The sequence below is a fragment of the Tenrec ecaudatus genome, chromosome 1, assembly GCF_050624435.1.
Source record: "Tenrec ecaudatus isolate mTenEca1 chromosome 1, mTenEca1.hap1, whole genome shotgun sequence".
Lineage (NCBI taxonomy): Eukaryota > Metazoa > Chordata > Mammalia > Afrosoricida > Tenrecidae > Tenrec > Tenrec ecaudatus.
Window position 1 is genome coordinate 305,852,064 of NC_134530.1, and position 27,961 is coordinate 305,880,024.

The 27,961-nt window shown below is 42.7% G+C and overlaps 1 protein-coding gene across 5 annotated transcripts in view; it reads right to left on the reverse strand.

Moving 5' to 3' along the window:
- PGBD1 (piggyBac transposable element derived 1) overlaps positions 1-27,961 on the reverse strand; it is a 63,863-nt gene that overhangs the window by 12,694 nt on the left and 23,208 nt on the right. The window contains exons 7-11 of one of the 5 annotated variants that reach the window (XR_012780032.1): positions 26,933-27,699; positions 22,550-22,629; positions 17,477-17,536; positions 754-892; positions 494-643 (exon numbers count right to left, since the gene is read on the reverse strand). Coding sequence is in view for 3 of the 5 variants with exons in the window: in XM_075532581.1 (XP_075388696.1) it covers positions 26,133-27,699 (1,567 nt within the window). In the remaining 2 variants the exon portion in view is untranslated. Of the gene's footprint in view, positions 1-493; positions 670-753; positions 893-17,476; positions 17,537-21,155; positions 27,700-27,961 lie in introns of those variants that run through there. The other 4 variants (XR_012780031.1, XM_075532589.1, XM_075532599.1 and 1 more) reach the window with 4 other exon arrangements.

Sequence of the window (27,961 nt, forward strand, 5' to 3'; positions counted from 1 at the left end):
ATTAGCTGGAGCACAGTGAAAGCCGTCACGCAGACCTTTCTGGTTTCCGTATGTCAATCACTGGTATCTTCACTGTCTCTTCTGTCCACTTTTCTGTGCATCTGAATTAATGTCGTAATTTGTGAGCTGAGTTGTGGAAGGAGGCACCAAACCATGGCCTAAGCCCAGACAACTGATCTGAACACAAACCTGCTGCATTGACTAGGACCCCTACTTCTTTCACATGAGTGTCTCCATAAACTCTACCAATTCAAAATATACATTTAAGGGAACCTGGAAGTAGAATCAGCATTTAAGCTGAAAAGGGTATTTAAAAACCAAAGTCAGTCTCCTCTACCACGCCTTGGGCCAAATCACAGCTTTTAATGATAAAAGCGCAACCCCTCTCCCCCCATTGTGTCAATTACAATGCATAGCAGCCCCAAAGAGCAAAGTCCACCAGCTCCTTTTGGGTTTCCAAGGCTGTAATCTTTATGGAAACAGAGAGCCTCACCTTTTGCCTCTGTTGACCTAGGGCTGAGCCCCAAGTTAGCAGCCCAACTTGTAACCCACGATACCACCAAGGTTCCTTCTTGTCAGTGTAATGGAAAAGCTAATTTTTCAGTGATGGAGCAGAAGTAGGAAGGATGATAAATATTCTTTTCTGAGGTAAAGGGAAAGCAAGCAAAACTTTGAAAGAAGACAATGAAGTAGCTCTTCAGGAGCCTGAGTAGCCACCTCCTCCCTTACATACTCAAAACTGTTGCTCCTTACCATTCCTTTGGGGCTCCCGAGATTCTTGCTCTAGCTGTGTCTCCTTGTCATGGAGCTGCAGAGTTAGGGACTCATGTGGCCTTTCACAAGGGGCCAACTTGCTCAAGAGTATGTCTTGTCTTTCTGAATTAGCTGGGACCTAAAAACAGGGAGGGTATGATTAGGTTTGTTAGACTTTGTGGGACTGAAAACTTCAGAGAAAGGATCGAAAGATACATCTGCCAGGGTAGAGGTGAGGGAAAAATGCTCATTCAATCGAGTCTTAGGACTTGGAAATGAAACCAAACTGACAGCTGTCAAGTAGATTCTGAATCACAGTGAATCTATAAGATAGGGCAGAATTGTCCCATTGGGTTTCCAAGGCTGTAAAGACTGCCACATCTTTTTCCCACAGAGTGACTGGTTAGCAGCTAAGCACTTAACCACTGTGCCACCAGCACCCCTTGGACTTGGAAGATACCTTAAGAGTCATCTACCACCCCCCCAAGTCATCTAACCCCACTTCCATTAAATGAGGACATTACTTCCATAACGGTGCTGTCCAGTACTGTGTGGCTATTGAGGTCTTGAAGTGTGGCTAGTTCAGATGCTGTACATGTAAAGTAAGCATCAAATTTCAAAGACATAGAAAACTCTCAGATGTACAATAGTATATATATTTTTAATTGAATGCATAATTAAACATTTTAGGTTAAATTATTAAAATTAATTTAATCTGTTTCTAAGGGCTAATATAGCTACTAGGAAACAAATTATTGGCCCACCAAGCCCCGAGGATGACACTCTGCTTGGAGCAGCCAAGGCACAAAGAGGAAAATAGGATGGGCCCCACCATGAGATATGAAGTCCCTCACTGACCCACAGTGCTGCAGGGGACAGCACTGGAGACACAGTTCGGGAATTGTGCCAGATCTGACCACCACCCCCCCACCCCCCAACACCGGGTGAAACACAAAGCACAACAGAGCAGCAAGAGAGCAAATCAAAGAAGTCCCCAAGGAATCCAGAAAATAGACTTCAGACTCTGAGGGCAGAGCTTGGGACTTCATTAGACTCATCGGAAAACACACATAAGGGTCAGCAGACAGACCTTGAACTTATTTATAGTCCCCCCACCCCCTGCTTCTTCTTCTGGTTTGTTTGGGGTTTTTTTTTTGTCATGTCTATCTATATAAGATAGGCAAAATAAATAATCCCAAGGAGAAAACAACAAGAATGATGTTTCAGGGGAGCAGGGGAGAGGGAGAGGTGGGGGAAAGGGAGGGAGGAGCCAACAAACCCAGGGAGATCTAAAATTGACAGCAGGGAGGGTGCAGAACACCTGGTGGGGTTCGATCAAGTGCAATGTAGCCAAGAGTAATTACTGAGAGCTGAATAAAGGTCACCCATGATAGTGGGCAAGAGGCAAGTAAAAGGAAAGAGGAAAGAAATAGGAGGCAAAAGACATTTATAAAGCTATAAATATAGGCATATATATATGAAAATATATTAATATATAACAATAGGGATAAAGGTGTATGTAGTACATATACTGATATATTAAATATCAGGCTACTACTCAAGTCCTCCCTCAACACAGGAACACTTTATTCGAATAAGCTGGCATTCTGTGATGCTCACCTTCCCAACAAAATTGCTGAAGTCAACATGGGAGTATAAACAAATGTGAAGAAAGCTGAAGGTTCCCGGCTATTAAAAGATATAGCATCTGGGAAGATAAAGCATCTGGGGTCTTAAAGGATTGAAATTAAACCAGCGGCCATCTAGCAAGGAAGCAACAAAACCCACATGGAAGAAACACACCAGCCTGTGTGATCATGAGGTGTCACCAGAGCATGTATTGGGCATCAGAAGACCCAAAACAATCAATTGTATCTATGTGGATGAGGGGGTCGGAGTGGAGACCCAAAGCCCATCTGCAGACCATTGGATATCCCTTCACAGAAGGGTCACAAGGGACAAGCCAGCCAGGGTGCAGTATAGCACCTTTGAAACACAGAACATTTCTCAAATTCAGCAGTTCTCAATCTGTGGGTCGCGACCCCTTTGGGGGTTAAATGACCCTTTCACAGAGATCATCCAATTCATAACAGTAGCAAAATTACAGTTATGAAGTAGCCACAAAAATAAATTCATGATTGGGGGTCACCACAACATGAGGAACTGTTTTAAAGGGTCACAGTATTAGGAATGATGAGAATCACTGCTCTAGTTCTTTAATATCACCCCCCCTTCCCACCCCCTACTATCATGAACCCAGTTCTACCTTACAAATCTGGCTAGACTGCAGAATGTCCATGGTACAGATAAGAGCTCTCAACATACGGAATCCAGGAGAGATAAACCCCTTGGGTACAGTTATGGGAATAGCAATATCAGGAGGGTAGGGAGAAGAAGGGGGAGAAATAGTAAACACATATGCAAGGATCAACACATAACAGCACCCCCAATCCAAACTACTACGTGAACACCTGCCCCTCCCCCAGAATAATTTATTTCAATGGATAGCAATGAATCTGCAGCTCCAGAAGAGTGATATATCTGATTGAAGCACACATGAGCAGATGAAGGGAGAGGAGGAAAGTTTGGAACACAACCTGGCCCACCAGGCCATGAGGACGATGTTCCCGATTAAAGCAGGCAGTCCACAGAAAGCACCAAATGGCCGGCCCCACTGAGACATGACGCCCCTCACTGGCCCATAGTCCTACAGGGGACCACATCAGAGACACAGTGTGGGAATTGCACCCGATCTGATCCTGCCACACCAAGGCAAACACTAAGGGGGTGCAACAGAACACCAAGGGAATGGAGCAGCAAAATTCCCAGGGAATGCTGAAGGTGGACTTTGGAGTCAGTGGGTGGTGCCCCAACAGACTTAACTGGAAAACATTCCTAAAGGCCAACAAGAAATCTTTGAACTAACTACAAGCTTCTCTTTCTTGTGTTTTGTTTTTGTCATTGGTTTGTTGTTGTTTTGTACATTGTTGCTTGCTTTTGCATTTGTCTTGTTTTTGTGCATGTTATTATCTCCGCAGGTCTGTCTATATAAGATAGCCTGGATGAACAATCTGGAGGGGAATACAATGGGAACGACAGTTCCAGGGGGGCATGGGAGATGGGGAGGTGGGGGGAAAGGTAGTGGTTTGAACAAACCCAGGGACAAGGGAACAAGTCATCCAAATCGGTGGTGAGGAGATTGTGGGGGGCCTGGTAGGGCATGATCAAGAGTAATGTAACTAGGAGGAATTGCTGAAACCCAGGTGGGGACTGAGCATGATAGTGGTACAAGAGGAAAGTAAAAGGAACAAATGAAAGAGCTAGGAGGCAAAGGGCATTTATAGAGGTCTAAATAAAGGCATGTACATATGCAAATATATTTATAAATGAGGATGGGGAAATAGATCTATGTGCATATATTTATAGGTTTAGTATTAATGCAGCAAAGGGACATTGGGTCTCCACTCAAGTACAAGAATACTTTCTTCTATTAAATTGGCATTCTATGATCCTCACCTTCCCGACACAGCTGCTGATGACAAAGCGGGTGAATAAGCAAATACGGTGAAGAAATCTGATGATGCCAGGCTATCAAAGATATAGCCTTTGGGGTCTTAAAGGCTTGAAGGTAAACAAGTGGCCATCTAGCTCAGAAACAACAAAGCCCACATGGAAGAAGCACACCAGCCTGTGCGATCACAAGGTGCCGAAGGGAACAGTTTTCAGCATCAAAGCACAAAAAAATAATATCATTGTATGCTCACCTGCATGATACAATCACTGAATACAAATGGGTGCATAAGCAAATGTGGCGAAAAAAGGTGATGGTGCCTGGCTATCAAAAGATATAGCTTCTGGGGTTTTAAAGGCTTGCAGGTAAACAAGTGGCCATCTAGTTCAGAAACTACAAAGCTCACATGGAGGAAGCGCACCAGCCGGTTCGATTTTGAGGTGTTGAAGGGATCAGGTATCAGGCATCATCAGAACAAAAAATCTTAACATAGTGAATGGGGGTGGTGATGTGGAGTGGGGACCTGAAGCCCATTTGTAGGCCACTGGACATCCCCTCACAGAAGGGTTTCGGAGAGGAGATAATCCAATCAGGGTGCAATGTAGCAACGCTGAAAATACAACTTTCCTCTGTTTACTAGATGCTTCCTCTGCCCTCCCCTCCCCTCACCCCTATCATGATCCCAATTCTACCTTGCAAGTCTGGCTAGACCAGAGGATGTGCACTGGTACAGACAGGAACTGGAAACACAGGGAATCCAGGGCGGATGATCCCTTCAGGCCCAGTGGTGTGAGTGGTGATATTGGCAGGGTCGAGGGAGGGTGGTTTGGAAAGGGGGAACTGATTACAAGGATCTACATGTGACTTCCTCATTGGGGGATGGTCAACAGAAAAGTGGCTGAAGGGAGACGTCAGACAGGGCAAGATATGACAAAATAATAATTTATAAATTATCAAGGGCTCATAAGGGAGGGGGCAGCAAGGAGGAAAGGGGGAAATGAAGAGCTGATGCCAGGGGCTTAAGTGGAGAGCAAATGTTTTGAGAATGATGAGGGTAATGAATGTACAAATGTGCTTTACACAATTGATGCATGTATAGATTGTGATAAGAGTTGTATGAGCCCCTAATAAAAAAGATTTTTAAAAAAGAAAAAAGGTAGTGAACCTTCTTTTGTTTGTGAAAGTCAATTTTCTTAGTGTCTGTGTTGATTTGCCTCACCACACCCCACCTTTTTTGTCCTTTCTATTACGACAAACAGTATCTTAGCAACAAGAACGCTTTGTCTCTTCTGGACGATGACAGAGCAGACCCTTTACCTCTCTAAAGAAAGGGGACCCACCAGTCCATTCCATTTCTATGATTCAGATCAACACAGAGAGAATTTAATGGTTTGCTACCACTGTTATTCTCTGGAAACTCACCTCTCCCAACACAATTCTGTTCAAATTTGAGAGCATGTCATCCTATCGGCATAGGATAACTGCTCAATATGTCAAACATCTCAAGCCTTGTTAAAATTAGATAACTTACTCTGCAATATATGGAAATAATTACATATTCTGAAATACACACAGAGAATTTTAATCCTTTCCAAGTGTCTGAAGTCATCATGGGAAGTTGAGGGCTGTGTGGAGAATGTAATAAAGGAAAAGGAGGCACAGGGGTCAAGGGCTGAAAAATCTGGTTCTGTCAGGTAGCTAGCTTAGGGGCAGGGGTTGTCCCTCCCAGCATGCAAAGGCCCCCATTGGGGAGGTTGGAAAAAAATCAGGCAATCATTAGGCACCTATGAAGACCCCAAACTGAGCATGCTCATACTCAAGTCCCCGGGTCAGGTGGGAGATGCACCTGGTCAGGCCAAACTAGGCCCAGGCTCATGACATCACCTAGGTGGGCCTAACTCAGCCAATGACATCAACCATGCCTCCCCAGCCAGAGGTTTGAAATATTCTGGCTGTGGAAAGGCCACTCTCTTTTGTGGCAGGTTGGAGGGTGGGGGTGCACACGCTGCCGGGCTTGCTTGGGACCCACATGCCCCGGTTCTGGCCCATGTGGTGGCCCACAGTTGCTCTTGCCCCCTCACCTTCTCACCCCTTGCTCCCTAGACCACTCGATCCCTGGCATTCAACCCCAGTTCAGCGCGTGGTGATGCACTTTTCCACGTGGTTGTTTGGTCCCAGTTGTGAACCCCCTTGAGACTGTAAAACCTGAAAACTTGTCCTGTCCTTCATAAAAACGCACTGGGATCACACTGTGTGCTGCTTCAGTGTGAATTCCTTCAGCATGTGAAGCAAAGAACTGAGGTATAACTCACTCCAGAAACCTACCAGCTCCATCGTGAGCAAGCTATAGATGGGATCGGAGGCAGGTGTAGCTAAGAATTGTAAGACACTCAATGGCACTAAATTTAGATTAGTTTGATTTTGGAGGGGAGAGTCCTCCCTGTGTTGGTAATAAGGGTAGAGCAAATGACACCACATGCTTCTATGGTAACTGTATTTCTGGCTCTTTCATGTGCATCTGGCCATGGCATTGAATGTGTCTTTTTTGGTGTTGTCAAAGAGTTACTGCTCAGAAAAACTGTTGTTAGTTGTTATTAAGTTGGTTCCACCTCAAAGTGACCCTCTATTCATTGAAACAAAACATTGCAGGGTTCTATCCCACCGTCATAATCCTTAGGTTTGAGCCCATTATTGTGGTTACTGTGTCAATCCATCTGTGTTAGTCTGGGTAGACTAGAGAAACAAATTCATAGGCACTCATATGTTTATAAGAAACAGCTTTATATACAAGAGCAATTGAATATTGAGAAAACATCCCAGCCCAGTCCAGATCGAGTCCCTAAGTCTAATAGTAGCCCCTCTGTCCAATACCAATCTATAAAGTCCTCTTCAGATTCACGCAACATATACAATGCTGACCGAATGCAGGACGATCACAGGCTAGTGGGTGGATCCAGTGTTAATGGAAGCATCTCAGCACTGGCAGGGATCTCCACATGGGTCCGTCAGTTCCAGGACTCTACCATAGCTCCATGTGTCTTCTGCACAGGAATGCCTGGCAGGGAGGGAGTGTGTGTCCCACCTCCAGGGAGTTATTAAATATCTCCAAATGCAGTCACCTGATTGACAGGCTAACCTCCATCTCTTCACTCTTAAGTCTCAAAGTGACAACAGATTATGTAACTACCACACCATCTTTATCACTGTCTTTTTCAGTGACCTTCTTTGCTAAGAGGACTAGTATCTCCTGGTAACATGTCCAAAGTACATGAGATGAAGTCTTGTCATTCTTGCTTCTAAGGAGCACTCTGACTGTACTTCAAAGACTGTTTGTTCTGCAGCAGTCCTTGATACTTTCAATATTCTTCACCAAAATCATAATTCAAAGAGAATTCAGAGAAACTTTGGTTGAGGCAAGTTCAGAGAGACTTTGGTAGAGCACTATAAGTCAAAATGGTCCATCTCCCAAATCATGAAGGGCATGATGTCTGTATGACTACTAAATTCATACTGATTTTTTGGGAACCCTCTTCCTTAACAAGAGCAAGAATGTCAAAGGCTTAACAAATGACACAAGGAGAAGGCAATGATTGAAGAGACTGCCAGGCGGCTGCATGTAGCTAGTGTATTGTGCAGTGAAAAGAGAGATTCAGGACAAATTATAGTGTAAGAAAGTTGAAGGGACAAAATTACGTATTTGTCTTAGAAACTAACCATTGAAATGGTTACCTATAGGCTATGGAAAACTGGGGGGATTGAAGTGAAAATAAAAATTCAAAATGTATTTTTAATCATCTTATTGGTGGCTCATATAGCTCTAATCACAACCCATCCATCCATCCATTGTGTCAAGCACATTTGTACATTTGTTGCCATCATCATTTTCAAAACATTTTCTTTCTACTTGAGCCCTTGCTATCAGCTTATTTCTCCCCCTTCCCCACCTTCCTTCCCTCATGAACCCTTGATAATTTATAAATTCAAAATGTATTTTTATTAGATTGTTTTGACTTTGGAATTTTGAATTACCTATTCAAAAACAAAAAAAACAATTTTAAATGAATGATTGACTTCAGAATTACAGAAAAATTATAGTATAAGGGTCCTATATTTTTTAACATCTGACTTTACCAAGACCACTGCCATGGAACCAATTCCAACTCAAAGCAGCTAGCCCTCTTGGCAAAAGTAGAACTGCTTCTTTGGGTTTTCAAATCCTTATAGGAGCAAGCAGCCCTATCATTTTCCCTCAGATGGGTTTCAAATGCCGACTTTGATGTTCATTAGCAGCCCGGTGTGTAGCTTAATACAACACCCCAACTCCTTCCTGTCTTACATTACTGTGATACATTTATCAAAACTAGTAAACCAATATTGATCCATTACTATTGACTAAAGTTCATACTTACACTCGTGTCTTATATTTTCCTAAAATCATTCTTCTGTTCAGTATAAATCCATGATGTCACATAATATTTAGGAATCATGTCTCATTAGGTGCTTTTGGCTTTGATAGTTTCTCAGACTTACCTTGTTTCTTATGACCTTGACAGTTTTGAGGAATACTGGTCAGTGTTTTCTAGATTTTACCTCAATTGTGGTTTGTCTGTTGTTTTTTCATGACTAAGGTTATAGAACTTAGAGAAGAGGTTGAGTGCTATCTGATATCTAGGGTCGAATTATAACTGTTGGAACTTCTAAAAAAGAAAAGAGAAGTGGAATAATTAGAGTAATTTCAGTTCAGATTAGGAGTTTAATCAAGTTTGGGGATGGAATTGCATTGGTAGAGCTGACGTTTCATTGCTTTATTTGTTTACACCTGCACCCATTTGGAATATTTCCCTAATTTATGTAGCTTTTATGTTTTGGTAGCTATCAGATCAAATTGCCACATTTTATCCCTCTACTTTAAGAGTATCTTAGCTATTTTTGGCCTCCTGAATTTGGATAGAATTTGTATTTTCTTTACTTTTTATTATATTTTAGATTAACGTTTACAGAATAACAATTTACATTCAATAACTTTCATGATCCCAGTTGTTACTCACCTATGTAGGACATAGAACATGGTCTTGGGGAACTGTGACATACCAACTGACTTTGATGCCACCCCCCATGGCCCCTAGTAAGCACTTCATTCCCTCAGGGTGTGGTTCATATAAGTTTTCATAACTTAGCTCTGTTGGTATATAAATTGTAGAATTGACTATCAAATTCTGCGTACTTCCTTTGTATTAGTTTCTTAGAGCTTTCATTTAAGAAAATACCAGTAACTGGGCAGCTTTCAACAACACCAAATTTTTTACATTTTATTAGGGGCTCATACAACTCTTATCAAAATCCATACATATACATACATCAATTGTATAAAGCACATCCATACATTCTTTGCCCTAATCATTTTTAAAGCATTTGCTCTCCACTTAAGCCCTTTGCATCAGGTCCTCTTTTTTCCCCCCCTCCCTCCCCACTCCCCCTTCCCTCATGAGCCCCTGATAATTTATAGATTGTTATTTTGTCATATCTTGCCCTATCCGGAGTCTCCTTTGCCCCCCTTCTCTGCCGTCCGTCTCCCAGGGAGGGTCATATGTGGATCCTTGTAATCAGTTCCCCCTTTCCAACCCACTCACCCTCTACTCTCCCAGTATCGCCCCTCACACCCCTGGTCCTGAAGGTATCATCCACCCTGGATTCCCTGCAACACCAAATTTTTATCTCACAGTTCTGGAGGCAGGTAGTCTGAAGTCTGACTATTGTCAGGCCATGTTCTCTCCAAAGACTCTAGAGCAGTGGTTCTCAGCTTTCCTAATGCCATGTTTCTTTAACACAGTTCCTCATGTTGCGGTCTCCCCAACCATAAAATTATTTTCATTGCTACTTCATAACTGTATTTGCTACTGTTATGTAAAAGGGTTGTTTGACACGCAAAGGGGTCGCGACCCACAGCTTGAGAACTGCTGCGGCTCTAGAGGAAGATGCTTTCTTGTGGTTTGCAGCTTCTGGTAGCCCTGGACGTTTCTCTCATACTTCTTATTTTACAGATTCTTCTTTACATGGCCCTCTTCCTCCTGTATGCTTATCCATGTCTGATCTTCTATGTCTGTTCTTTTTCACAAGGACATGATTCTGATTGGATTAGGACCTGCCATGCCTGCATTTTAGTGGCACAAATCACACATTTCCAAACAAGGTCATGTTCACAGCCATTCAGTCCATAACATCTTTCTAAAAGTATGTGGGGCTTTCTTGGAACTACATTGACTCTATGGATTAATCTGGGGAAAACAGAGTCTTTGAATCCTTGGACCATCATATAACTCACTGACAGAGAGTGGATTCTGACAGGGTAGCACTGCCCCTGTGGGTTTCTAAGACTGTAGCTCTTTACAGGAGTAGAAAGCCTACTTTTTCTCCCATGGAGGGGCTGGTGGTTTTAAACTGCTGACCTTGTGGTTTGCAGTGCAACCCATAACCTTGGTAGAGAACCATGAGCAATGGTATAGCCCATATTTCTTTAGAGTTTTATATAATTTTCCCTAATAATGTTTCATGGTTTCCTGTGAGAATGTTTTATATCTCTGTTAGATTTATTCCTAAGCATTGGCTGGGGGTTTCCCCCCATGTAGTAGTTAGTGGCTTCATTTTTCTGACTTACTGTAGTTTTTTTTAGCGATTGTACTAATAGTATGATGTTTGAAATAGATACTCATAAAATGTTTTAAAGACAATATTAAAGGATCTTAGTTGATAAACAAATGTTTCAGAACATTTTTATTTTGAACATATTTAAAAATTACTTTTATAAAACACAGTTGCACATTCAAAAGGGAGTCTAAAATTGATTGATATTATCTAATACATATTTCATAGTAAAATGTGTCAATTGCTCGATGAAAGAAAAATATTTCTGGCGACTGAAACAACCCTAAGGAGCAGTCTCCTTGGTCCTAGAGGGCTTACTGTAGTTTTACTTTATGTTATTTAAATTACATTTGAGGGAGCTTACATCTTCTACTCTGTGTAAAGAGTTACAGTCTCAGAAACTCACAGGGACAGTTCTACCCTGTCCTATAAGCTTCACTGTGACTCAGTATCAATTTCATGGAAATGAGTTTGTTTTTTTGTTTAATAATTTATATGGGAACTCCTTTGGTGTCTTTACATACACACCATTTTCAAATGTGGAGTTTTATTTTTCTTCACAATCCTCATACTTGCCCCCCGCCTCACCCCCCCCCCCCACACACACACACACTCTCTCTCTCTCCTTTTACTACACTAGCATGGCCTCCAGTACCATGACAAGAAGGGGTGGTACCTAGGATCCTTATCGGGAAACACACATACCTTGGCTACAGGTTGCCCTCTCCAGGCACTACCTTCAGATGATCCTGCGTGTATGCGATCACTTACTTTTTGGGCTGTGCATTCAATCGAAGAAAAATATTTCCTGGAAATCCGCCCATTTGGTGTTCTCAGACCCTGTATTACTAATACAGTTATTGTTGTCTTTAGCTTTGTGAATTAGATGAAGGTTTATAGACCAGAGGATCAGTTTTATGTTCAATAAACCATTCAATACACATGTTGTTTCAATTCATTCATTGCACTCCCTTCAACGTACCATCACTTATCCCATTTCCTTCTGTTTCCCACTTTCTGATCCTCCCTGTTTTCTACCCCTCGGAATGTGGCCCTTGGGAAGATGCTGTTCTTTTGACCATACACTGAAGAATTTACATTGGGGAAAAACCTCAGTGTGAACACTGTGGAAAAACTTTCTTTCACATCAGGAAATTAATAATAAAATGCTATCAGTTTAAGAAACCTGAGAAAATCTTCAGTCAAGGGCTCATGAGGGAGGGGTTAATGGGGAGGGAGGGGAAAAAAGAGGATCTGATACAAAGGGCTTAAGTGGAGAACAAATGCTTTGAAAATGATTAGGGCAAAGAATGTACAGATGTGCTTTATACAATTGATGTATGTATATGTATGGACTGTGATAAGAGTTGTATGAGCCCCTAATAAAATGTAAAAAAAAAACAGAAAATGATTAGGGCAAAGAATGTACAGATGTGCTTTATACAATTGATGCATGTATATGTATGGATTGTGATAAGAGTTGTATAAGCCCCTAATAAAATGTTTTAAAAAAACACAGGCCTGGTTCTTCACCAGAGGATCATCAGTTAGAAAAAAAATCTTATTGGTTTAAAGATGACAGTAAGTTCTTTAGTAAATGCTCACACCTTACTGGATATCTGAAGAATCACATTGAAGAGAAACCCATCCAATATAATGAGTGTGGAGGGCCTTCTGTCAGAGGTTAGGGTCTATGAAACATCAGAGAACTCAATTGAAGAGAGACCATATAGATGTAAGGGATGTGTGAGAGCTTTTCAAGGTACCACGGGTCTTACTCAGCACCTTAGGAGCCACACCGGGAAGAAACCCCCATCAGTGTGAAGATGTGGACAAGCCTTCTTTCGAGATCCAGCCTTGTTTAGCAACAGAAGTCCCTTAGTCAAAATTAGTGAAGACTTTACTCTAAACACTTAAAAACATTGTGCTGAATATAGACCTCATCACTGGCTAATAAATCCAACAACATCAGACATGTAGTATTTTTATCTTTGTTTGATCCCCGCCCCAGCATTAAAAAATACAATAAACAGTCACACTGGACTAGCTGTCCAGCGAGCTGAGTGAAACATTCTTGTTTCGTGCCATTAGTTGCACCGAAGCACGAGCTTATGTTTGGAGGGAAATTCTCAGCTAGCATTTTAAGAGAGTAGTAAGCTTAGCAGGCTCCTGGTCTTGGTATTGTTGGTTGTTTTCTCTTTTATTGTTATTCTCCTTACGTGCCCTTTATACTACCACTGTAGTGTTTGGTCAGAAGAGCAAGCCTCAAGAGTGAAAATCAGAGTGGTACCGCTCATTGTTCCTCCGAAGCACCCACTCCAATGTTTGCTTCCTGTCCCTGAAATCCTGTGTTCCTTGGGCCTGGTGTTCTTAATTCCAAAAGGGGAAATATTCCCACTTGGAGACCCAGCAATGATTTCATTGGACTGCCAGTTAAGAATGTCTCCTAGCCATTCTGAGCTCCTCCTATCTCCAGGGCAACAGGAAAAGACAGGTGTTGCCTTAATGTCACCTATTTTCCAATCATGCTCCTTCCACGTCCTTGACCATCCAGCCAAGCCACCAGCCACAGCCCATGAATCAGCATACAGTCTCACATTTGGTCATTTGTGTCCTTCCAAGTAAAATGAACAACCAGGTGTACTGGGCCAAGTGCTGCCCACTGGGAGGATTTCCCTTCACCGGCTGTAGTGCTGCTGCTGTCCACTTTTAACTGGTACCTGCATGTTATGCAAAACTATCTGGAAACCAAGCACAAGATTTTTCTTCCTTAGTCAACTGATCAGAAGGTACAGCCTGGGAGGATGGTACTGTGACAGGAGTGGAGACCATAGGCATCTGGGCCACTGCATGCAGTTTACCTGTACCTTCAGGTGCTGTTGGGCCCTAATCTTGCATATACCACTTCCATTTAGTGATGAAGTGGTGCTGTGTACATCCAACTTTAGGATTCTGAGGGACAGACAATTCATGCTGGGCAGCTCAGGCTAGTGACTTGATGGCCCATGATGAGGCGTTTCAGTTGCTACTGAGGTCTAATAACAAGCCAAAAGCTGTTTCCCAAAAGGAAAGTAGTTGTCTGCAGAGGATGGCAGAGATTTGCTCCAAAATCTTAAAGGTCTGCTCTATAATTCACAAAGAGGGACCTGCTAAGGACTCCGCACTGCATCTCGATCTCTCACTGCCACATCAAATACCATTGGGTCAGCTGGATCGTGTGGCCCAAACGGCAGGCTAGCTTGCATGGCTGCCTGAACCTGTTGCGGAGATTTCTTTTGTTCTGGGCCCCACTCAAAACTAGCAGGTTTTATAGTCAGTTGATAAATAGGCAGCGTAGCACACTCAAATGAAGGATATATAACCTCTAAAATCCAACACCTACCCAGTGTTGTGGGAGGAGCCAGAAGGAATAACTTATCCTTCACTTTAGAAATACCTCATCATGCCCCACAAGACTGAACCCCTAGACATTTCACTGAGATGGAAGTTGCTTGAAATTATGTTGGGGTAGTTTCCCACCCCCTAGCACATAGATGTTCTACTAATAAGTCTGGAGTCTTCGATATTTCTTCCTGAGATGTCTATTTAGCATAATGCCATCAATGTAATTGACCGGAGTGGTATTTTGTAGAAGGGAAACATGATCAAGATCCCTGTGAACTGAATTATGACGTGGTGCTGGAGAGCTGATATAACTCTGAGGAAGGATAGTAAAAGTGTATTATTTCCCTTACCAGATAAAGGCAAACTGCTCTTGGGGGTTCTTTTAAACTGGAATTGAGAAAAAGCAGTGGCCAGATCAACAGCTACAGATCAGGTACCAGGATAAGTATTAATTTGCCGAAGCAATGAAACCACATCTGAAAGAGCAATAACCCACTGTCATTCTCAAAGATGCATTTGTTTTTGGGTACAGACCAAATGGGCAAGTTAAATGAGTGTGTGATCAGAATCACCACCCATAAATCCTCTAAGGCCTTCATGGAGGAACAAAAATCTCTGTAATCATTCTAGGAATAGAGTATTGATTTGGGTTTACTGTTTTTGTAGGCAGAGGAAATTCCATTTTCCTTTTCCTACCATGATAGCTCATATTCTACACATTGCAGATCCAATATGGAGGTTCTGTCATTTGCTGAGTACGCCTATTCCCATTATGCATTCTGGAACTGTCCCCTATGAAACGGGCCCACTGGACCTACTGTGAGATGTACCTGAGGTAAGACTCCATTAATAATTTGACCTCCATATGCTCCCACTTTGACTGGTAGACCTTCAAAATATTTGGAGCTTCTTGGGATTAATGCCCATTCAGTGTCAATGTCCAGTAATTCTCCAAAGGTCTGATTATTTCCTTTCCCGCCATGAACAGCACTGTAAAAGGCTGCAGATCCCTTTGGGAAAGGCTGTGAGAAAGACTAACAGTATACGTATTTGGCACTGTACTGGGGCTTTGCCTCAAAGGGACACAACAACACTGGTCAGTTTGATGGTCTGCAAGCTGGCTCAAGTCTGGGGATTGATTGAAGGAGTTACGGCCCTGTACTCTGGTTATCCAAGTTAGGTTGCCATTGACTGATCTAGAATTTTTCTACTTGTACAGATCAGTTACCTATTTAGTAGATTTCCCATCTGTTTCACCCCTAGGGACACCCTGCCTAAGTACTTAATGCCATAATCCCCTAGGAGTCTGGCTTTTCTGATGACTACTTGGCTCTGCGGACCACTGTGGTAAGACACTCACCTGTCTCTGTTGATTAAGTGCTGCCATGGGGTCCAATTAGCCCCACAATGAGTGGGGAGGGGAGGGTGGGAAGAATTAGGGAGCAAATAACTAATGCAGGATGGGAAGGGGGCACTACACATGATTGTGATGATGTCTATACAGCATTTTTTTTTACATTTTATTAGGGGCTCATACAACTCTTATCACAATCCATACATATACATACATCAACTGTGTAAAGCACATCCGTACATTCTCTGCCCTAATCATTTTCAATGCATTTGCTCTCCACTTAAGCCCTTTGCATCAGGTCCTCTTTTTTTTTTCTTTTTCCCCTCCCTCCCCGCTCCCCCCTCCCTCATGAGCCCTTGATAATTTATAGATTGTTATTTTGTCATTTGTCGCCCTATCCGGAGTCTCCCTTCCCCAGCTTCTCTGCCGTCCATCTCCCAGGGAGGAAGTCACATGTACATCCTTGTAATCAGTTCCCCCTTTCCATCCCACTCACCCTCCACTCTCCCAGCATCCCCCCCTCACACCCCTGGTCCTGAAGGTATCATCCACCCTGGATTCCCTGTGCCTCCAGCACCCATATGCACAGCATTTTTTAAAAGCAACTTAACTATGAACATGTATGATATGTGAATTTTATATCAATAAAACAATTATTTTTTAATTCCTCAGTTAACGGTCACTGCACTGCCATTGGTTGAAGAAGGAAATTCCACAGATGAAAGGGCTGACCAAACAGACAGAGCAGAGTCGATGTGGGAAGCACAAACAGACCTCCATACTACTAGTAAGCCAGGAACCACCTCTTACATGGGCACTAAAATAAAGATAGACTGTGATAAGCAGTCTTGGGACATACAGAGAAATCCAAAATCCAGGTAGGCCTATGCCGTGCTGTGAAATACTTTATCCATAATTAATCTAAAAATAATCCTTTTAGTCATTCATGGATTTGTTTTGATTCAGTGACACCATGCAAAAAGAAGCTTGCGGTTCACCAAGGGAATTGGACAGCTTGCTATAATGTATATTATATAAAATTCTTGACAGGGGTGGGATCAGGCAAATAAGGTGTATGAAACCCTAACAAGAGAATCGATCTGCTTTGCTGTCCAATAAATGTTAAAAAGCATTTTGGGGCAGAAGGCGTGCTGTTGAAAGGCTGAGCTTCTGGGCACTTGTCAGAGCTAGGCTCCCAGACCCACTGAACAGAGCGCGAGAGAGCTGAGCACCCACAGGTGCAGACTTCCTGGTGGGTAAGGGAAAAAGCTTTGTGACATTTTCCTAGTAGGGCAGAGGCCATGCCAAAATGGGACACAGGACTCAGTGCTAAGAGAGGAGGCTTGTCCTCAGGGGGCCAAAGAAGCCTCCTGCTGTGGCTGAGGGCACCCCTGAATAGATGGAGGAACTGAAAGACCTGTCCCACACTGAGGAAGAGAGCCTGCCTATATGCATCCCATTCCTGATCCCAAGTTGTAGCCTATCGATCCTGAGTCAGAGTTGTATCCTGTTATTTTCCTAGTTACCCCCCTAAATCGGAGACTATTCTGTGGGTTCTGTGTGGCCATTCCAATGCTTTATTTGAACCCAGAGAGTGCTGTGGGAGGGATGGCTGGTATCAGATTTGGTACAAAGGAAGCAAGGAGATGTGTCTGTAATAAGAACCAGATGTGGACTGATGTTGACAAGGATTCTCTACCCTCCTGAAGCTATAGAAGATCAGGCATCCTTGGGCCACTTTAGAAATGTAGTAATGGGTTCGAGGAGGGAAAGCCCTTTGTCAGAAGCCCAACCGTAATAAACGTGTTGGGAGATAGGGGTCTCCGGCTTACCTGAGGCTCTGAGGTGAGCCTGACATCTCCCCGGTTTCTCTCCTGGGCAAGAGCAGGAACCTAGAAAATTAAGAAGGAAAGAAACTGTGGATGAGATCTACCTTGGTCTTCAGTCTCCCCACCTTGTGGAATCCACGTTCAAAAAGTCAATCCAAAACAAATTCATATACAGCGTGTTCCTTTCTGAATTGCCTGGTCCCTGACATCTCCAATCCTAGGGCCTGAAGAGAGTTGGTGCACTTCTGTGGAGGTAAGACTCAGGGACAGGATCCCTTACACGAAGGCAGAAATGAAAGCAACATGAAAACACACTGGGATATGGACCCCTGAGTGGTTCCAATGATGAGGAACTCATCTGCTAGCCACATGGTTGGAGGTTCAACCCCACCGGGAAGCACACTGGAAACTTACTTCTGAAAGGTCACCACTTCAAAAACCCCATGTAACAACTGTACACCTGAGATTACTATGGGTTGGAATCAACTTGATGGCAAGTCATGAGATGTCTTTAGTAGCTATTGTGTTCCTTTCAAAGGATCCCTGCTGGCTCAATTTCTAAGTGCTTAAACCAAAGGTCTGTGACAAATCTGTCAGCTCCTCTGCAGAGCTCCGAGTCAGTTTCCATAAAGATCACCGTCTCTCAAACCCAACGCGTCAGTTCTAGTCTATCCTACAGGATCACTATGAATTGGCACACCCATCAGCACAGGGCGGTCTAGGAACGGCTGAGTGGTACCACCAGATGACAGTTCAAAAAGGTTGATGTTTTAAATTCACTCACAAATGTAACTCCGACCACCTACATTCAAACGGTCAGTTATGAGAACCCCTGAGGGTGCAGGTGTGCTCAGCAACACTCGGGGTTCGCCGTGGGCTGGAATCACCTCAAAGGCTGAGTTTTGGTTTTGAAAAACTAAGGCATCAGACAGGGCTGGTCCCAGAAAGGTAGGATATGAGAGTATGCTTACATAAAACTTTCTCAGAGGCAAATGTGAGAAAAATTTTAATAAGGTTTTCCTATCAGGAGTAAAGTTTGCAGGGGCGGGACACAAATTGGTTTAGGTTAGAAACTGTTGAGAGAGAAAGCATGTTTGCTGGCCTGGCCAGGGTTGGTCATCTTGGGATCTTGCCTGCATGCTCAGCGCATAGGAGAGGACCTCGTGGTACATACACCTATTCCCCATAGAGTGATTTTCATCCTGTTCAGATAGCAGACCTAGGGTATAGCAGATTTATACTCTTAAATGTGCAATAATTCCACCACCTGTGGAGCTGTCTGTCTGGCTTTACATATTCTGCTTTGTTGTCTTCATAGCATTTCCTGCTTTTTGAAATTACATTATTGTTACTGCTTCCCCCCTTACTAAATGTAAGCTCCACTAGATCAAGGATTCATCTCACGGTTGGCTTTACCCACAGTGCCAACAATGGAGTCAGTAATTTGAAGTGGCCCTCCTGACACAGTCAGAATGACCTCAAAGTGACCCCAAGGGTGGTGGCAGGCAAGAGTGGGCTCGTGTCACAGGGGTAGGGGCTACTACAGCAACAGTATTACCAGGCTTGGTGTTTTACCCAGCTCCCGGTGCATAACTCATCAAATTCCAGCCCCCTACCATAGCACCCACCGGCAAGGTATGACAAGTGGGCCACAGCAGTAGCTACTGGTCAGAAAGTAAGCTTGCCAATGGGAGGGGGAGAAACTGTGGGGAGCCATGAAGCTCTGAGCCCTGCACAGGAGTGGGGAGGGTGACATCATGAATTATTATTACCTCACTGGATGACACCAACCCTAGGGACACGACAAGTCAACCGCCGAGGGAAACAGTCTTATATGACACTGGCTACAACACAGAAGCCCTCCATAAACATATGTAATAAGTGGAGATCATTCTGTTCTTTAGAAATTCTTTTCCAAACTCCACTAGCAGGATTCCTATGTGCATTAAGCCTGTACTGAATCCCCTCTGACCATAGTCGAGGGATTGGAAAAGCCTTGCCAAGAGAGGATTGTAAATGTGATTATGGCAATGCAATTAGGTTAAAATGTGAAAACTGAGCATTTTATTTCCTTTTTGACCCACTTGAAATTTGTTCTAGTTTTTAATATTCCCTGACTTTTTTCCCTTGATGGTTTTTTTCCCCCTAGTTTATTTGGTTATTGTTGTTTGGCTTGTAAAGTGTTTTTTTTTCTTGTATTTTCTAGTACACAAAATCCGAGATAGATAAATCTATAAAGACAGTAACTGGATTAATGATTTATTGGAGTTATGGGAGGGGAAGCTGGAAGGAAATGAGGAGCTAATAACAAGTGCAAGAAGAAAGAATATGTCCTAGAACTGACTGTAGTGATGATTATACAACTCTTTTTAATATGCCTGAACTACAGAAGTATATGATGTGTGAATCATATGTAAACACATATACTTCTTTTTTTTTTTAACACATATACTTCTAATAAAAGGGCAACATTTGCTCGAGGACAAAAAAAAATTCTTTGGCCCCAATTTTTATAAAATCTTTGTAAGTCTGCCCAGGTTTTCTTAGGAAAGTTTTCTTCCATCACTGTTCAAAATTGAACTTTAAACCTCACTCTGAAACAGTCAAAATAAGTCAATGTGATGGTGAAAATAAACCTTCAAACCAGAAGGTGGCACCAAAACAAGAACTCTTAAAAGAAATAGAATATTAAGTTCAGGATCCTGGATTCTAAGTACAGGAAACTTACAGACATGACAGAAAGGGAGAAAACAGTAGGGACACGCCGCTAGAGAAACACATCAAGGTGCAATGAATGTGGGGAAAGCTTCACTCGGTGTTGTCCTCATTCAGCACCTGAGAACCGCACTAGAGAGAATCCATATGGGTGTGAAAATGTGGGAAAGCCTTCACCCAAAGGTCGGGTCTCAATGAACGTCAGCAGAGTCACACTGGAGCTACATTATCAATGGAAGGAGTCGGGGGAAGCCTTTATGCTAGCAGTGGCCTCGTTTGACATGGAATAATTCACACAGGGGAAAAACCAGATGAATGTGAAGAGTGTGGGGATGCCGTCCTCTTAACTTCATGCCTTGTTCTGCATCAGAGGATATACACTGGAGAGAAGCACAATCAGTGGAATGAGTTTTTCAAAGCCTTCAGTCAGAATACAGGTTCTCTTCCAGCACCTGCAAATTCACACTGGTGAGAAAGCCCAACCGTGTAGTCAGTGCAGTGAAAGATTTAGCAGAAGTGTGAAACATCAGAGAAGTCACACAGGAGAGAGACGGAGTGTGATGACTGTGGAAAAGCCTTCAGCCATCATGGCAAGCTAATTAGGCATCTTAGGATTCAGACTGTTATTGAACTAGGTTGATTCTACTGACACCCAGGCCCTTGAATGGAGCCATCTTAAATGATATTTTCCAGTGGTTCGTGCTGCTCTTCTTCATTTTACTTTGCTTTAGAATGAGTAGCTGAGAATAAGTCTCCTGAGGGGATGACGGTGGAGGTGTATGGGGTGTTGATGGGCAACCTCCCAATCTCTTTCCCTTCGTTATTTTCCATGAGGTACCAAATCCTCGCTGGAAATAAACTAGCAATGGAGGGGTTGTTCTTCAGCATACTGCCCTTGTGGAGTTTGCATATAAGTGAAAGAGGAGAGGCAGAAAACGTGTAATATATTAGATGGTAATTATTACTTTTTAAAAATCATTTTATTGGTGGCTTTTACAAAATTCCATACATAGATTATATCAAGCATATATTTTTTAAATCTTTTAATTGGGGGCTATTACAGCTCTTATCCCAACCTATACACACATCCATTATGTCAACACATTTGTACATATGTTGCCATCATCATCATTTTCAAATGTATCAAGTATATTTGCATATATGTTACCATCATCATTTTTGACATTTACCGCATACACTCGAGTATAAGCTGATCCTGAATATCAGCCGAGGCACCTAATTTTATCACAAAAACTGCATTAAAAATGAGCTGAAAAACTTGGGTTACACATGAGTATATAGGGTACTTTCTGTTTGTACTCTTGGTATCAGCTCCTCTCCACCCACCCACCCCTTGCTAGCCCCACTCATGACCCCTTGTCAAATTATAAATTATTATTTTCATACCTTACACTGACTGCTATCTTCCTTCACCCACATGTCTGTTGTTCATTCCCCTTCAGAGTGGTTATACATCGATCATTCTGATCCGTTCCCCCTTTCTCTCCCTACCTTCCTGGTATTGCTACTCCCATTTCTGTTTCTGACCTGGGTTCCATGTCATGAGCTCTTATCTGTACCAGTGTACATGCTTCAGTCTAGCCAGAACTGCTTTTAGGTAGGACTGGGGCATGAGAATGGGGGGGGGGGTGTGAAAAAGCCTCAAAGAACCAGAGGAATGTTGTGGTTCGTTGGTGCTATACCGCACCCTGGCACCCTGGTTGATTCAGCCCTTCCTTGTGACCCTTCTGTGAGGTGGATGTCCTATTGTCAACATATGGGTTTTAGATCTGTTCTGATCCCCCTTGATAGCCATTAAATTTATGATAAAAATGGGTGCCAGGGTGGAATTGCAGGGAGTTACTATTTTATATGGAAGTCCAAAAAACATGAAAGAGAGGGATACATACAGCTCTCTAGTGGAACCACCAAGTGCAAAAGCTCTGAGGGTGAGAGGCTTCTGGCTATATGAGTAAGTGTGAGGGGGGTTTTCCTGTAAAGGGATCAGAGATATGAATTAGTAAGTAGAAGGAGATCATGAGTCAAGGACTTTTTGTTTTAAAGATAGGAGTTATTACAGAATGCTTGCTGATGGGAATGATCTAGGAGGAGGGGAGAACTGGGCCTTGAGAAAGGGCAAGTCTCCAGAGTTTCTCTTCCTCAGATAATGGTGTGGATAGTGTCACAGAAGATATGGACAGGTCAAAAGAGATAGTAACTGGAGTCTTAAAGGCTTGAAGGTGAACAAGCGGCCATCTAGCTCAGAAGCAACAAAGCCCACATGGAAGAACACACCAGCCTGTGTGATAACGAGGTACCAAAGGGATCAGGTATAAGGCATCATAAAAAAAAAAATCTTACCATAGTGAATGAAGGGGGAAGTGCAGAGTGGAGACCCAAAGCCCATATGTCGGCCTCTGAAGATCCCCTTGCAGAGGGGTCTAGGGGAGGAAATGAGTTGGTCAGGGTGCGATGTAGCACTGATGAAGAATACAGCTTTCCTCCAGATACTAAATGCTTCCTCCTCCCCCAACTACCATGATCCAAATTCTACCTTGCAAGTCTGGCTAGAGCAGAGGTTGTACATGGTGCATATAGGAGCTGGAGGCACAGGGAATCCAGGGTGGATGATACCTTCAGAACCAGGGGTGTGAGGGGCGATACTGGGAGAGTAAAGGGTGAGTGGGTTGGAAAGGGGGTACCGATTACAAGGATCTACATGTGACCTCCTCCCTGGGGGACGGGCAACAGAAAAGGGGGTGAAGGGAGATGCCAGATAGGGAAAGATATGACAAAATAATAATCTATAAATTATCAAGGGCTCATGAGGGAGGGGGGAGCGGGGAGGGAAGGGAAAAAAAGAGGACTTGATGCAAAGGGCTTAAGTGGAGAGCAAATGCTTTGAAAATGATGAGGGCAAAGAATGTACAGATGTGCTTTATACACTTGATGTATGTATATGTATGGATTATGATAAGAGTTGTATGAGCCCCTAATAAAATGTTTAAAAAAAAGAGAGAGAAGATATAGACAGGGTGTTTATTCCTAAATCCATCCCAAGCTTTGTACATATCAGACTTTCTATCACTTGAACTCAGAAAACAGCCCATGTTAGTGATGTGAGCAGTACATACGGAATGTCAGATCAATTACAAACTTGAGTATCTGAATGTGGAACATATGCGTATATGGTTTACCCTTGGCTTATGTTTCCACCAAAAACCAAACCAGTTTGGTTACTTCCAACTCATGGAGACCCCACTATGAGTGCAAAGTAGAATGCACTTCATGATGTGTTCAAGGCCGTGGCATTCCAACACCTTTCCTCCCCAGTTGCCTCTGGGCAGGTTTGAACTTTCAGCTTTTCAGCTAATCATTTGTATTCACCTACTGCTATGACTAGTATTATGTTGAAAGAATTCAAGTAGCTCCGGGTGCCACTGCGGATTACACATTGGGCTGTTAATCATGAGGTCAGTAATTAAAGCCTAATAGCCACTGTGCAGGACAAAGATGGGGCTTGCAAAGGTTTGTAAAGGTTTACAAACTTGGAAACCTAAAGGGCCCGTTCTGTTCTCCCCACCTACAGGGTCTCGATGCATCAGAACTGACTGGATGGCTGTGGCTGAGTTGAAAGGACACAAGACAGACAGACCACAGGCTTTCGAGTCAAAAGCGAACTGTACATCCTGGGAAGTGAAAGAAAGGTGAGGAGAGGGGCTAAGTAACCTCATGAAGGAGATTAGTCTCACTTCTCCTTGACCTCCACACAAACTCACCAATACTGGGCTTCAATATATGTGTTCACATCACGTGTTCCTCCCTGGGTTACCTAGCACTGAATACTCTAATCCAGGACTCACTCACTTCCCTCCTTAGTTGATTTCAAAAAGGGATTAATGCTCTTTTGGTCAACTTTACTCTCATAATGACTATTGTTATTCATTGGCTTCATATGTCCTCAGTTTCCCTTATTCTTTTGACTTTTCTTGTAAAGTCCTAAAATGACAATGGGATAGGTATTCAAAGATACAGCTTCACTTCTGAAGTTGCCTTTTACAGTGTTCTCCTACAACACTGGTTCTAGGCCCTTCTTATCTATACATAATCTGATCCAGTTTGATACCAATGCTGATTTCTCCCACCTCTTACTACCTTAGATCATTCTTACTTCATGAACAGGAGCCCTTGTGATATAGTGGCTTTGTGGTAGTTTGCTAATGATAAGATCACCAGTTCAAAACCACCAGCCACTCCATGGGAGAAAGATGAGGCTTTCTATTCCTCTAAAAAGTTAGAATATCAGAAACTCACAGGGGAAGCTCTACCCTGCCCTCTAGTATTACTATGCGGCAGAATTGACTCGATGGTAGTAAAGTTGGCTTGGTATTTATTTCATGGATTCTTTATTTTTAAACTATGTATTTAGTACCATTCTATGGTTACTATGTGACACTGCCTGCATTTTTTATTTTTTCACATTTTTATTGACACCTAACTTTCATATAATTCAGCAGTTCATTTGCTCAATCATATCAAGAATAATTGTACAATTATTACCACAATCAATTTCAGAACACTTCCCCCACCCCCCAATGGTTAAATCAACTTTAAAATGAGCTGTGTAATTACAGTCAGTTCTAATACTCCCTCCCCCAAAATTGCCTGCATTTTAAGGTGCCATTCTCCAGGAGATTTTTTTTTAAGGCAGGATCCATCATTGGGCCTCCACTCAAGTACTCCCTCAATTCAAGAACATTTTGTTCTTTTAAACTGGCATTCCATGATGCTCATCTTCCTGACACAATTCTGAAATCAAAGTGGTTGCATAAGCAAATATGGTGAAGAAAGGTGATGGTGCCCAGCTATCAAAAGATATAGCATCTAGGGTATTAAAGGCTTGAAGATAAACAAATGGCAATCTAGCTCAAAGTAACAAAGCCCACAAGGAAGAAGCACACCAGCCTCTGTGTTCATGAGGTGTCAAAGGGATCAGGTATCAAGCATCTAAGAACAAAAAATCATATCATTGAGAATGAAGGGTAGTATGGAGTAGAGACCCAAGGCCCATCTGTAAACAACTTGATATCCCCTTACAGAAGGGTCTCAGGGAGGAGATGAGCCAGTCAGGGTGCAGTGTAGCAACAATGAGACATACCACTTTCCTCTAGTTCCTAAATACTTCCTCCCCCACCCCAGTATCATGATCCCAATTCCCCTTCATAAATCTGGCTAGACCAGAGGATGGTACACTGGTAGATAGGAGCTGGAAACACAGGACATCCAGGGCAGATGAACCCTTCAGGACCAGTGGTGAGAGTGCGGATACTGGGAGGGTGGAGGGAAGGTGGGGTAGAAATGGGGAACCAATTACAAGGATCTACATATAACCCTAGGGACGGACAACAGAAAAGTGGGTGAAGGAAAACTTCGGACAGGGTAAGACATAACAAAATAAAAATAATTTATTAGTTATCAAGGGTTCATGAGGGAAGGGGTGGTGGGGAGGGAGGGGTAAAAATGAGGAGCTGATACCAAGGGCTCAAGTAGAAAGCAAATGTTTTGAGAATGATGAAGGCAATAAATGTACAAGTGTGTTTGACACAATGTAAGATGTATGGATTGTGATAAGATATGTATGAGCACCCAATAAAATGATTTTTTTAAAGAAAATGACTGATAGAGTGGCTAAAAAAAAAGCAGGGTCCATTCTATAAATGTATAAAATAATCAATTGAACAAATAAATGGTATTCCATATCCAACAACAAAATTGAACATAGAAAAAGGTATAACTGGAATTCAACATTTTTATAGATAATTCTCTAACGTTACTTGTTATAACAATCCTTGATCTTACAGGCACCAGATTCGTTTTGGAATATACAATCAAATATGTAGTTAAGGTTTTTCTGCAACTTGCTCAGCTCTGCATTATGTCCATGTCACCTGCCTTTGTCTGACAGATTAGCATTGTGCTCCAAGTAGAAATGTGCAACGCATCTCCAAAAATCCAAGAGGTCTAGAGAAGCACCTGGGTTACAGGTTCGGTGGAGATGCCAGGCATTGCTCATGGCGGCATCAATCATGTAGTTTACTAAAACTGAGTACCATTTCTTGCTTCTTATTCTCACTCTGTATTTGGAAATTACCTGATCCATTTTAGCGACACCTTCCCTGCATTCATCATACAGGTTCATTATGGAAGGCTGATGTATCTGAAGGCTCTCTTCACCACCAGCAAAATAATTTATTTCATTCACTGGCTCTATGCCTGTAGCGCTGGAGCACAAGCTGACGATACCATCACCATGCCAACGACACAAGATGATCTCATCATCTTCTTCTACTTGGAAATCAAAATACCCCTTCCTCATTCTTTTCATGTGTCCTGTGCTCATAAGGGGACACTGTTCAGTCCTGTTTTCACGAATTGCTCCTGTTGCCCTCAGGCCCTTCTTCTTCAAGGCTGATATCAATTTGATACTTGTAAAGAAGCTATCAAAACAGAGGTGATAAGGATAGGGACCTCTCTCTAAAAGAACATCAGCAAAGGTCATCACTAGATTCCCACCTAAACCAAGATCAGGATGTTGCTCTACCTTCACAGCTGATTCTTCTTGATAGGGCTCAAACCAAACCAGATAGCCTTTTGTAGTGGTACCACACCAAATTTTATAGCCAATTCTAATAGGCTTTCCATTTAGAAACTGGTCACTTTCAAAGCATTCACACATGGACTTACCAAAGCTATAGTGTTCTTCCAGGGGTGCATACATGAGGAAGTTTTTATTCATCTGCTTTATAAGAGGCCTCAATTTTGTAAATGTATCTTTTTGGTCCAGGTGGCCATTATCTGCGAAATGTAGACATGAGAAGATCAATTCAAATCTGTCCCTTCTAATTGCATCCCTAACCAGATTCTGGTCAGTATCAGAGATTTCCCAGTAAATTCCTCTTCTAGGATGTCTTACAAATCCACTCAAAAGCAGGACACCAAACACACATTTCATTTCTGGGACTGTGACTTCCAAGTTGACGTTCTTCTGAGAAGCATAATTATTGGTTTCACTGACAATCAAATTGAAAGTGTCATCATCAAAAAATAATTCAAAGAGCTCGATTGGGTTCAATTTCTCATGCTTGAGATTCAGAAGTCCAGAATCCAGTGCTGACCAGCGTGGGAAGCTGGGTTGAATGTCTCTTTTGGTCCAGTTCTTCTCTGGGACACTTGACATCTTTCGCTTCTTCTGAGGCCGCTGGGTCTCAGGGTCATTCTCTTCCTCCAAATCTGAGTCACCAGAAAAGGCAAGGCCTTGAAGCAGTTCTCTCACTCGAGCTTTGTCTTTTTTCCTGCCTTTGTGGGTGATGTCTCCGGCAGCATACTCCATGGATGAAACGTGCATCCGGGCCCACAGGTCACCGGGCTGGTGGTCCTTCAGAATGTTCAAAGTTGGAACTGTGCTTTCAGGAGGCTCAGGAGTACTACCAGAGATCTGGGATATACACTCCCTAAGGAAGAGACAAAGAGCACATGCTATAAGATCCTCACAGGTTCTTCATGCAAGATAAATCCTCTGAAGCTTCAGTTTTCTTTTTTAGGAATTACTTCCCATGTTTGGTAAAGCATGGGGTCAGGGAAAACCAAAATCCAATGAATGGATTACTACAAACAGCAACAACAATGGCTTCACAATGGGTTCAAACATACCAGTGATCATGAAGACAGCACATGATCAGACAACATTTCATTCAGCTATGAGTCATCAGCTAA